Raw genomic sequence first — 12,835 nt, 5'->3', positions numbered from 1 at the left:
AAAAAAAAAAAAAAAAAAGAAAAGAAAAGAAAAGAAAAAGAAAAAGAAACGCAACACACACCACACACAAAACACACAAAACATACACCACACACGTAAACATCACACAAAACACATAACACACAATACACAATACATCATACATAACACACAACGAAATCGTCATGTTCATAAAAGGGAATTCATCTAATCTATCATGCGGGCGCTTTCTAAGAAGCCTACGCGGTATTCTGTAATGACACTGCACAACTTTTGGTGACACATGCTGGAAAAAGAAACAAAACGCAAGCAAAAGAATTAACGAGGTCGCCTTCCATGACATGGAAATCATGGAGTTCATACGGTTCCCTCTTCTTAAGTAAAGTAAATGACCTAAGGCGCCAGAATCAATGCAAGCAAAGCCATGCGACAGTAGAGGCCATATCTCATCTGTAGATCCAAAGTTAGCATGGTCACGTCCGATAACAAGCACCAAGGGGAGACCAACCTGTCTGAAATAGGCCGCCCGCTGGTCGAAGTCAACCTCCTCCGCAATCTCCGCGTTTCTGGGCAATGGGTGCATCACAACCATGTGGCTCTTAGCGTGCTTGAGAAGAGCATTGTCAATGACGAAGCTGTTCTTGAGACGCTCATACTGTTCCAAGTCGGCGAAACGTTCCTTCTGTACGCGGGTAGAGTACAAAACGTCGGAACGAGCAACGATCTCCGGAGTCAACTCCTCGGACTCCACAACCAGCTGGCCGGAAGCAATAACTTGCTGGCGAACCTCTTCCGGCAAGGACAAATCCTTAGGGGCGACAAGCTGCACCCGCACGTCGTAGAACTGGAGAAGCTTAATAAGAGAATGGACGGTGCGGCCATATCTCAGGTCACCAGTGAAGGTAATCGTCAAGCCAGTGACAGTTCCCAGTTCTTCACGGATGGTGAAGAGATCCAGGAATGCCTGCGTCGGGTGTTCAACACTTCCATTTCCACCGTTGACGACGGGAACAGGGGAAAACTTGGCAGCGATTTCAGTGCTGGTCGGGTCTGGATGACGGAGAACGACAGCGTCTCCGTAGCAGCCGAGGGTTCGGAGGGTATCTTGCAAGGTCTCACCCTTCTTTGTCGAAGAATGCTCCGTTGAGATGGCAATGGTACGTCCTCCAAGACGCTGCATAGCAGCGTCAAAGGAAGCCGACGTTCTGGTCGAAGGCTCATAAAAGAGGGTGCAAAGGACACGGCCCTTCAGGACATCGAGGACGCCCTGGCGTTGAACACCGAGACGCATTTCTTGGGCCACAGTGAAGAGCAAGTGTAGGTCGGCGCGGGTGAACTGGCCGACAGAGAGCACGTGCTTCTGTCTGAAAGTTGACCGAGAGAGCATTTCATGCAGAGGAGAAGAGGTTTGTGAGACGGTAGGATACAAGGGAGGTCCAAGTTCACCGACAGCAGGGGCCTGATCCAAGGCCCGACGTGAAGGGCGAGCAGGAGTTCCCGCAACTGACAGCCGTCCATCGATACCCTCTGGCCGTGCCTGTACTAAGGGAGACATGGCCTTGACAGAAGGAGATGCGGGCACAATCCGGTGGGCAGACATATCCGTTCCCTTCGGAGCATCGGGTGTTATCTCGCCGTCGAGGCAGGATGTCTTTCCTTGGAAGGTAACCCGCTGGACAGATCCTCTCACGCTCTTTCCGCTGATAGGAGACCAAGCGTGCGCGTTCTGGAACAGGTATGGGCGGTCAACTTCGACCTCAACTGAACAGTCGACCTGATCATGTAGCTCGAAGATCTTCTTGGGGTTCTCATACAGGCGAGCGATGATATCCTGGACGGTCAGGCGACCCTCCGACACGGCAGTGAAGAGCAGTGGCAAAGTTTCAGCGATACCGACCTCTGGGGAAGCCTTCTCGCCAGCAAGCTGGAACGGAATACTGCCAATGGAGAAGACATCAATGGTGCTAAGGTTCTCCCAGAGGGCCTTCTGGTCTTCAGCGGAAGGTAAGAAGCTGCATTCAGGGTAATCTTCCTGAGACAGGAAGAGGCTGAACACAGAGACATCGCAAGTCACCTTGAGACCCTTCTCCTTGCTAAGCGCGATGAGAGTGATATCCTCCTTTGAGGAGACACTCATGACGTGGATGTTGCGGCTATGGAGGCTTGCCAGCAAAAGGACTGAGGCAAGGTCGGTAGACTTGGCATCTGTGATGATTGGCTTGCTCGAAGGCCAAGAGCCGAAGTGGCTAGTGACTGCTGCGACCTTGCTGATATTTCCAGAAAGGTGGTTGAAAGGAATGAACAGAGAACCCACATCTCCTGTAACCTGACCGATTTGCTCAGCGTTGGTGGAAGTTGCTACAACGGAAAAGTTGAAGTCACAGAAAGAAGCATTCTGGGCATTCTGTTGGGCAACCTTCAATGCGCGAGCATCAGTGACAGAGGCATCGGTGCCAACAGGCATGACGCGCACCATACTGAAGCCGGCAGCCATAGAAGCCTTGGTCACAAGCTCGAAGTCCTTGGAGCCAGGAGTCATAAGACCGGGCACAAAAGCGGCAATGTTGATCAAGCCAGGAAGGGTGACAGTGCGATGGCTGGTCTGGTAATCAATGGTCTGCACGGCCAGATCATAGTGACGAGCGATAGCTTCGATCAGGATCTTAGCGTTCTTAACATTGGTGACCAAGGGGGTCTGGTAGTCAACAGCCATTCGGCGAGTGCGGTAACCCTTACTCATATAGTTGGCTGGGCGCCTGAATCGGTTGCTAGACGGCAAGTTGATGTAGAGATCGATGAGGTTGTTCGACAAGTGCTGAGTGAGAGAGTACTCGGACTTGAGCTCATCCTCTTGGCCTGGCAGGATCTCGAGGTACTTGACAGGAACACCGTTCTCCTTCAGGAAGTCGGCAGTACCAGATGTAGCAAAGAGGTTGAACCCAATCTGGTGCAGCTTGCGAATTGACGGCAACATCTCGAGTTTCTCCTTGTATGAACCGATAGAGAACAGCACATTGCGTTTCGGCAGGCGGAAACCGGTCGACAAAAGTGCCTTGAGATAAGCTTCGTACTTGTCGCGGCCGAAGGAAGCAACTTCACCGGTGGAGGCCATCTCAACACCCAAGACGGGATCCGCACCAGAGAGACGTGAGAAGGAGAACTGGGGCACCTTCACGCCAACGTAGTCCTTGGGAACACTGACAGGAGGGTATTCCTGGAAGGGAACCCCGAGCATCGCCTTGGTGGCCATCTCGATGAGGTCAACTCCCATGACCTTGGAAACGAATGGGAAGGAACGAGAAGCTCTGACGTTACACTCGATGACCTTAATATCATTGTCCTTTGCGATAAATTGGATGTTGTAAGGACCAGTGACATTTAGGGCATTACCGATCTTCCTAGTAGCCTCCTCGATGCGCCGGACGGTCTCTGGGTCCAGATCCTGCGGGGGCAAGATCAATGTGGCATCACCAGAGTGGACACCAGCATTCTCGACGTGCTCGGAGATAAAATGTCCAACCATGGTACCGTTAAGTGCCACAGCGTCCATCTCGATCTCCTTGGCGTTCTCAATATACTTGGTGATAACAACAGGATGCTCGCGCGAAACCTCGGCGGCTTGGTTGAGATAGCTGGCAAGATCATGCTCAGAGTAAACAGTGTTCATGGCAGCTCCGGAAAGCACATAAGAAGGTCGGACAAGCACAGGGTAGCCAACCTTGTCACAGAAGCTGGTTGCTTCCTCGATGCTAGTAAGCTCCTTCCACGCGGGCTGGTCAACACCGATACGGTCAAGCATACGCGAGAACTTGTATCTGTTCTCAGCTCCATCGATCATCTCAGGAGAGGTTCCGAGAATGCGGACATTAAGACGGTGGAGAGGCAGGGCGATGTTGTTTGGAGTCTGACCACCCATCGACATGATAACACCACTGGAGGATTCCAACTGATAGATATCCAAGACAGTCTCCAAGTTAATGTTCTCAAAGTACAAGCGATCGGCCTCGTCATAATCTGTACTGACGGTTTCAGGGTTATAGTTGACCATAACGGTTTTGTAGCCCTGTTCACGGAGAGTGCGGATAGTACGGACAGAGCACCAGTCGAACTCGACGGAGGAACCAATTCTGTAAACACCAGATCCTAAGACCATGATACCCTTATCGTTGAACGCAACATCATGCTCAGAGGCATTGTAAGTAAGATACAAATAGTTGGTCACCGAGGGGAACTCAGCAGCAACGGTATCAATCTGCTTGACGATAGGGATGATACCAGCTTCAACACGCATGCGACGGACGGCGAGCTCGTTGGAGCTAATGAACTTGGCAAGTTGACGATCAGAGAAACCCAGCTGCTTGGCCTGTCGGATAAGAGGTCTGGGAACAGTGGTAGCATTATAAGTGGTCATAAGCTTGCCAAAGTCACTGAGACCCTTAAGTCTGCTAAGAAACCACTTATCGATCTGGGTCAATTTCCAGATGTCATCGACGCTATATCCGGCGGCCATTGCGTTGGCGATGGCGAACAAGCGCTGATCGGACGGAGTTTGCAGTTCGCCCTTGATGGACATAAGTGCGCTAGTCTCGTTGAAACCAAGATTGTGGAAATCAACGGAGCGAATGGCCTTCTGAATCGCTTCCTCGAAGGTTCGCCCAATGCTCATGACTTCACCAACACTCTTCATAGAGGAGCCAAGCTGAGTAGAGACACGAGTGAACTTCTTAAGGTCCCAGCGGGGAATCTTCACAACACAGTAGTCCAGGGAAGGCTCGAAACAGGCGCAAGTGACCTTAGTAACAGAGTTCTTGATCTCATTCAAAGGAATGCCCAAACCAAGCTTGGCCGCAATGAAGGCAAGAGGATAACCAGTAGCCTTTGAAGCAAGAGCAGAGGATCTTGACAGACGAGCATTCACTTCAATAATACAGTACTCCTTCGAGAATGGGTTAAGCGCATACTGGATATTGCACTCTCCAACAACGCCAAGATGCCGGATCACATTGACAGCGGTTGTGCGCAGCATGTTGTAGTCCTCATCAGAAAGAGTCTGCGACGGCGCAACAACAATGGAATCACCGGTATGGATACCAAGAGGGTCGAAGTTTTCCATGTTACAAACGGTAATACAGTTGTCTCTGGCGTCACGGACAACCTCGTATTCGATTTCCTTCCAGCCCTTCATACTCTTCTCAATCAAAACCTGGGGACTGGCGGCAAACGCCTTTGTGCAAAGGTCCTTCAGTTCATCCATGTTATTAGCGAAACCACTGCCCAGACCTCCAAGAGCGTAAGCAGCACGGACGATGACAGGGAACTTGATTGTCTCCACGACTCGGAGGGCCTCCTCGAGGTTGGATGCCGAAGCAGACTTGGCACATTTCTCGTTAATTGAGTCCATGCTACGAGCAAAGAGTTCACGATCCTCGGTGGTGATGATAGTGTCAATTGGTGTACCCAGAACCTTGACACCAAGAGACTCAAACTCATCCTTGAGCTGGATACCGACTTGCAAGGCGGTCTGGCCACCGAAAGTGACGTAGATAGCATCGGGCCGCTCGTGCTTGATAACCTTTCGCACGAAGTCCGCATTCACAGGAAGGAAATACACCTTGTCCGCCAATCCCTTCGAGGTCTGAATGGTGGCAATGTTCGGGTTAATCAGGATAGTGTAGATGCCCTCTTCCTTCAAGGCCTTGATAGCCTGACTTCCAGAGTAATCGAATTCTCCAGCTTGACCAATGCTAAGACCACCACTTCCCAAGATCAAAACCTTCTTGACGGAGACACGAGGCGAGGCCTTGACGTTCTCAGCCACGGTGCCACCTGGGAAGGTAACGGGCTTCTTGATAGCTTCGGGGGAAGTCAGAGTATCCTTGATGCTGTTGATAAACACATCGAAGAGATACTCGGTATCTCTGGGACCAGGAGTGCTCTCAGGGTGGAACTGAACACTGAAGAACGGACGGCTGGTGTGCCGGATACCTTCGTTACTGCCATCATTGGCATTCACGAACAGCTCTTCCCAGTCCTCGGGGAGGCTTGTGGAATCGACGGCATAACCATGGTTCTGAGAAGTGATGTGACACTTGCCGGTCACCATGCTGGTGCAAGGGATATTGTGACCACGGTTACCGAACTTCATCTTCAAGGTCTGAGCGCCAACAGAGCGGGCAATCAACTGGTGGCCCAGACAGATACCGAACACAGGGGTCCGTGCCTCCTTGAGGGTTTTCGACAGGTTATTGACAGTAGTGGTCATTGTGGCAGGATCACCAGGACCGTTGGAGACAAAGAGACCATCGTAGTCCTTGCCGGCAAGGGTAGGGAAGTCATAGTCCCAAGGGACGACCAAGACTTCAACGCCCCGAGCAAGCAGGCAGCGCAGCTGGTTGAATTTCAGACCAACGTCCAAGCACAGAACGCGAACTGGACGACCAGAAGGATGTTTGAGGGCAACATTCTCAGGAGGGGAGAAAAGACGTGGTTCCCGAATGGAGACTAATAACAACCCAGTCAGATAAAGCTTACTCATAAAAAGATCACTCCTAAGCGGATGGCTTACCTTCGTCCACCAGGTTCTTCTTATTCGGGTCAACCCACTCAGTCTGCTCGAAGTACGACCTCCAGCTGTCCTTGTCCACTGGAGCCTCCTCCAATGTTTCATCGGACTTCTGGAGCAGCATGCGGCCAAGCATGCTACCCTTCTGACGGATGCGCTTTGTCAGAGCACGGGTGTCGACTCCGTGCATGGCAGGAACACCCTGTTCCTTCAGCCATTGTCCCAAGGAGGACTCAGCAAGAAAGTGTGAGTAGTCCTCTCCGGCGTAGGTGGCAACGACGAGTGCCGCAATGTGAATCTCAGTTGACTCAAAGTATTTTGGTAATGTCTTCAACAACTCGTCCATGGTCTCCCGAGAGGGAACACCATAGTTGCCCACCAAGGGGAAAGTGACGACCAGGATCTGGCCACGATAGGAGGGGTCAGTCACTGACTCCGGGTATCCTACCATGCCAGTCTGGAAAACCAGCTCTCCTGCCACGCTCTTCTCAGCGCCAAAGCTGTAACCCTGGTAGACTGTGCCATCCTCGAGCTCAAGAGCGAACAGCTTCCCGCTGCCGCCACGCACTCGAGACGAGGCGGGGGGAATCACGGCGCCACTGCTAAGATCCATTGAGGGAAGTGGTTGTAATTCCTTATTGATCTGATTGTAAGAAACAGCTCCTCCAGTCAAAGGACTCGAAGGGAGTGCGACCTCCTCGTGACCGGCGGAGTGTGGCATTGGGGAAACTGTGTGGGGGTGGGCGTGGAGGGGAAAAAAGGTCCTCTCGGGGACAGTATGGCAAGGGTATTCACTCTACCGTAGCATCAGCAGCCTCCAAAACTCCTATGATAAGATGAGAGAGCGGGAGGGAGAGGTGTCTTTTTTTGCTGCTTCAGCACAGGAGGAGGAATATAGAAAGAGAAGAAAGAAATCTCGTCGACGGGGATGGTCGTATAAAATAAAATTTTGTGTTCGGCGGGCTGAGGGAGCTTTCTCATTGGATCAACCAGCTTACCGATCCGGAGATCACTGAGAATTCTGCCTTGGTAGACCGCCCGATTGAAAAATTTTTTTTTACTGCATGCGAGCTCTTTGGCCTTCTCTGCCCTTCCTTTGTTTGATAATGCCAATGCTCGTAATCAGTAGTAAACTGGTCAATTCCTTGAGTAATATTATTCTAAACTATATACCACAAATTTGCTCTTTAATCATCTAACTAGGACAATAGAGGTTGTTATTTTAAAGTGACTCGACTAAGATTACCCACTGGGCATTAGAATAGTATATTAATTGAAAAAATTGATTGATGCGCTTAGGGTCGTGCATTGCTGCAATTTAAGTTCCTTCTTAGTAATAGGTCTTCAAGTTGAAGGGCCCCGTCCGGTTGCGGCCCTTTTGAACTCCGTAAGTCGGGAGAAGGAAAGCTCAGTTTTTGAACGCCACCACCGTGCACACAATGGCAAAATGGAGGGGTCTCGCCACTCCGATCGACACAACGACACTGCAGGCGGTGTGCAGCGAACTGGCAGCCTTCCCTGTTTTTTCTTTTTGTTCGCCAAGACGCTTCCATGGTCCGTGTTTCTGAAAGCTTCAACTCTTTGGAATCCAATTAAATCCCATGGCAGTACATCTCAACGACGGAAAATTTCTTTTCTTAACAAGCAGGTACCTTCTCGGCTTCTATGAGATTTTTGATCCATAACGTAAAACCAGTTATATATCTCGTATTACCTTTGTATCTATTACCATGATTAGTACCATTATCTCGCCCCCTTCTAGCAATTGATATACACTCCACTATTTATGTGATGATGGTTACGTCAAAATGTCCGAAAAAATATATATATTCCATTTCTTGCACTTCTACTTGCATCATACCTGGACCAAACCCATCCATGGATCCTTTGCTGATCAAGCTACGGAAAATATGAAACCCCTTTAATTTACTTACATGATCTACAAGAACAACAATAGCATTCAAAACATGAGAATAAGCTATCATAATTGATCATTCTAGATTTGCCCCGCGACCAAATCGTATCCCGAGGTCAGCGACTCTCCCGCCGCGGAAGTTTTTGATAGGGTGTGCAACTGATCGGTTATTGACTTATGGGTCAGCTGGTAAAAAAAAAAGTTAAAGCAAGGGCACTAAAATTTGAATCGCGTTGCGGCAAAAGTTTCTGGGATGCGCCGCCGCGTCTTCAGCGATCTTTCCCCTCTCCACTACGACTACTAATTCTGCCATGCAGGCGCATGTGAACTGCGTCAATTGTCCAAGCAAATAATTGCCCTGGCTTGTTTTTAATTTCTATATCCCTTCCTGGTTGATCAGAAATATCCCTCTTGGATCACGCGAACCTCCCTAGAGTGCTGATAAAACAAACACCCCATGGCGTTGTATCTTATCTAGTGCTAGGTTCGCGTCGTCGTTTCACCTTTCGTCTCCCCGGGATCATGCATTAACCACACCACCAGCTTTTGCTTTTCAAGGTTGGGGAATACAGGGTCTTTCCCATCATGCTTGCTTCTCTTCTTCGCCCAAAGAAACGTCGAGTGTACGCAGAACGCTCTCCCTTTTCGTCACCTTATACGACCCGGGACTTGCCATGGCCGTTCCTTCAGCGTGGCTCCGAAGCGCAATATGAGGAGGTTCAGGGGAACGACGATGATGCCAATGAGGGCGTCGATGATGGTGAAGAGGATGGAAGTGGGGACGAAGACGATGGTCCTTCCGAGTCCAGTCCCCTTCTGCCCATCTTCTCAGCCTCTCACTTAGGTATTTATCATTTTGTGCTTCCCGAACAAAGTAATCGACTGAGATGTCTGACTGGTGGTCGTTTTGTTATGTATAGATACGCTCCCCGTTTACGATATCACCCATGCGATTCGCGCACTTATCGCAGCTCGTTGCGAGACTACGTTGTCCTGGGATCAGTTGCGGTCACCCCAGATCTCTCAGTTTCTGGTAAAACCTATCCAGCAACAGATTAGAGCATTTCATTTTTCTCGGGCCACGCTATATGCCTTATTGACCAACTGTTTGCAATTCAACAAAGAAGTCCATCTTAACCCCGGCAATAGTGGTACATGCCAGACCAGGGCCATGGTGAGTGAGCTTCTTGCTATAAAGTTGTTGAGAGAGTATACCACGAGAGAGTTGATTGATGCTCTCTCATACGAATTTTTCCCCCTCCAGGGCCAGTCGTTGCCCGGGGACTCCCAACAACCCCCGGGCTGGACCCCTGCCCCAGGGAACAAGCGGCAGCCTGGGGTAGCCCGCATTTCGTGCCTCGAGATAGCGATCCGTGCCCAGGCGAAGCGGTTCCTATCTCACCCACTTGTCGTACAACAGCTGGAGGCAATCTGGGCGGGCACCATCGTTTTCCATTCGGCAGCAGACTATCTCCATCGCTCACCGACACGAGTCGGTCGCAGCGCAGGGCCGACGTATGGTATTACCGCCAGCACCCCCAACCCGTTTACCGACACGATAAGCCACAGATCGGCTGAGCTGCGCCGCTCAGTTACGCTATATGACCCGCGAGATGCCTCTCTGTTTAAACTCTCTAGGTTGAGGGTTCCTCGCTACAGGCAGTTTCTCTCGACGCTGTCGTTTGCTGTATTACTGGCATTGTTCCTCGCAGTTCTAGACCGGCGTCATGTGCATATTAGTGCCCTAGAGGTTGTCTTCTGGTTCTGGAGCGCAGGTTTCATGCTTGATGAGATTGTTGGTTTTAACGAACAGGGCTTCAGTCTGTATCTCATGAGCTTCTGGAACTTATTCGACCTCGGTATACTGTTTCTTCTTTTCTGTTACTATTGCCTGCGGCTGTATGGTGCTTTCATGCCGTTCACCCGGAAGCAAGCAGTCGCCGATCAGGCGTATGATATCCTGGCTGCAAACGCTGTCCTCCTCTTCCCTCGACTTTTCTCAATCCTAGATCACTACCGCTACTTCTCACAGCTGCTTATCGCATTCAGGATCATGGCCGCTGACTTGGTAGCCGTGTTTTTCTTGATTATAATTGCATGCAGTGGCTTCTTTGTCGCTTTTACCTTGTCATTCGGCAGTGGTGAAGATCGTTCGCCTGGGTCCATAGCGTATGCCTTGTTTCAGATGCTGATGGGGTTCACGCCGACTGCATGGGCACTCTGGAATGATTACAATATATTGGGGAAGATGATTCTGACTATGTTCTTGTTCATCTGTCATTTTGTTGTTGTGACCATTCTAATCACTGTTCTCACCAACTCCTTCATGGGTATTGTGCAGAATGCCAACCAAGAACATCAGTTTTTGTTTGCTGTCAATACCATCTCCATGGTTAAGTCGGATGCCCTATTCTCTTACGTGGCGCCGACCAACATCATCGCTTGGTTAATAACACCTTTCCGTTATGCCATGCCCTTCAGACAGTTTGTACGCGTCAACCGTACAATTATTAAGATTACCCACCTGCCCATTCTATTCACCATCTGCTTCTACGAGAAATTGATCCTCAGTTCGAAAGTGATTGAACCTACAGACCTGGTTGATTCTCAAACTCGCGCCGGTACTTCGGCTCGCACACGTGGCCCTCGGCATAGTCGCTTCAAGGCTTTCAGTTCTAAAGCCCCCCGGCTTGTTCGGGAACCTTCTGTGGCAACTTATCAGAAGGATCGTGCGTTGGAAGAGGTCTTTCGTCGACCTTTTCACGGAGAGACCATGGAACCTGTAAGGGAGATGGATCAAAGAAAGACCAACAAAATCGTGAAAAACTGGATGCAAACCATAGGTCCAGGCCCGGGCAATCCTCCTGATGAGCAGGACTCGGATGAAGTCAGCCAGCTCGAAAAAAGACCCCAAAGGCCACGACACCCTTCTCGCAGAAGGCTCACCCGAAGTTTACGAGATTTCACCGAATCAAGCCGCTCCGTTGTGTCAAATCCTGAAGACCACGTCGCCTATATTGCATCCTCACCAGCCACTCCCCGTGCTGGAAGGGATTTTATGGCGTCGACGCGAAGACGGCAGCTTTCGCGACATACAGGCATGGAAGGGGATGATGAACTCACAAGCGACGGGCATGAAGATCAGTCGAATGGAAAAAGCTCTGATGACGACGATACACCCAAGGATGAAAGCCCTGGTAAAGCAACGCCGAAATTTTACAGCTCTCGGCCATCAACAGCGAAAGTCAAGTCCCGGAGAAACAGTCCCGTTCGGCGTGCTAAGCATCATTTCCGGAGTTACTCAGGCGCCACTATGCTATACAGGCCCTTATCTACAACGAGCAATGGTGAAGAAACTGAAGCACCATTGACCCCTGTCAGACCCAGAGCAGAGACACCGGATCACGCGGATTGGGTGGCTAGGTCTACATCTGCTGACCGATGGGCGATGAGAAGGCACAGTACTGACGGTCGGAGTCGAAATGTTACTATGCCCGTTTCGAATCCCATGTCTGTGCCGGAGTTCGGTCACTTTTTGGTTTCTGACCGGCGATATAGTGAGCGTGGTACAGACCCCATTCTCCATGGCCTGGGATCTGACATAGGAGACAACAAGGCGATCGCGAATGGCTTTGTTGGAGGCGCTCCTTCAAGTTTGACAACCCAGATGGCATATGCGACGGGTGGTATGCGCCGACCAGATAGCTCTCACAGTAGCCAGGATATTCTCAGTAAACTCGTCCTTGCTCGCATGAACAATATCGAGGAAGGGTTCCGCGAAGTGATTAGAGAGATGAAAGATCTCCGGCGTGAAGGCACAAGCCGAAGCCAGAGTGGACTTGATGAGTCGAAAGGAAATCAGCGCGAGAAAAAGCGCACAGAGAAGAAGGGGAAAAGACCCCATCCTAGATCTCGAAGAAGCAAGGCCGGCAGTGAAGAGCAGTCGTCAGATGCGACATCTGAGGCCTCGCAACGGATGACTATAAGATAAGTGTTGGTTTTGAGAATTCGTGGCGCCACTTCTTCGTGTGTTTCTATGCAATGCCTTTTGTATATTTGTGATGTATATTATCCAGTTCTTCGGCCCTGCTGTGTAAAAATATTGGGTGGCTGTTTCATAATTGGATTCAACTTGAAATTTTGATACCCAATATTTCCCAATACACGACTGAGAAACCATCTGCACACATGCACAGTGTTTTCTACATAAAGCGATGATATGATATAATGAATTCTAGATAATGGTGACCCTTTCTCAACTCTTTCCTCCTAAGCCCGGCGGTGCTCTAGCGGTCTCCTTTCCCTGGGGCCCATGTTCATCTGTTCTACCTTTTCTTCGTCTGAGCCCATATGGCTGCCGTGGTCCTTCACAGAGAGAT

At 50.2% G+C, this 12,835-nt stretch overlaps 2 protein-coding genes across 2 annotated transcripts; one reads left to right on the top strand and one right to left on the bottom strand.

Annotated features, from left to right (window-relative positions):
- Positions 1–60: 60 nt before the first annotated feature.
- BDV27DRAFT_67858 (bifunctional carbamoylphosphate synthetase/aspartate transcarbamylase) lies at positions 61–7,410 on the bottom strand. Its single transcript, XM_032077289.1, has 3 exons — positions 6,545–7,410; positions 488–6,480; positions 61–429 (listed from the first exon to the last, which is right to left on the bottom strand). Exons 1-3 carry the CDS (start codon positions 7,260–7,262, stop codon positions 373–375), a joined length of 6,768 nt encoding a protein of 2,255 aa, XP_031921622.1. The 5' UTR covers positions 7,263–7,410; the 3' UTR covers positions 61–372.
- Positions 7,411–8,852: 1,442 nt separating this feature from the next.
- BDV27DRAFT_67850 (uncharacterized protein) lies at positions 8,853–12,572 on the top strand. The gene is made up of 2 exons (XM_032077288.1): positions 8,853–9,300; positions 9,377–12,572. Exons 1-2 carry the CDS (start codon positions 9,042–9,044, stop codon positions 12,445–12,447), a joined length of 3,330 nt encoding a protein of 1,109 aa, XP_031921621.1. The 5' UTR covers positions 8,853–9,041; the 3' UTR covers positions 12,448–12,572.
- Positions 12,573–12,835: the final 263 nt, after the last annotated feature.

Source organism: Aspergillus caelatus, assembly GCF_009193585.1.
Source record: "Aspergillus caelatus strain CBS 763.97 unplaced genomic scaffold BDV27scaffold_325, whole genome shotgun sequence".
Lineage (NCBI taxonomy): Eukaryota > Fungi > Ascomycota > Eurotiomycetes > Eurotiales > Aspergillaceae > Aspergillus > Aspergillus caelatus.
The sequence above is the reverse complement of the archived record's forward strand: the minus strand, read 5'-3'. Positions and strand labels throughout refer to the sequence as shown.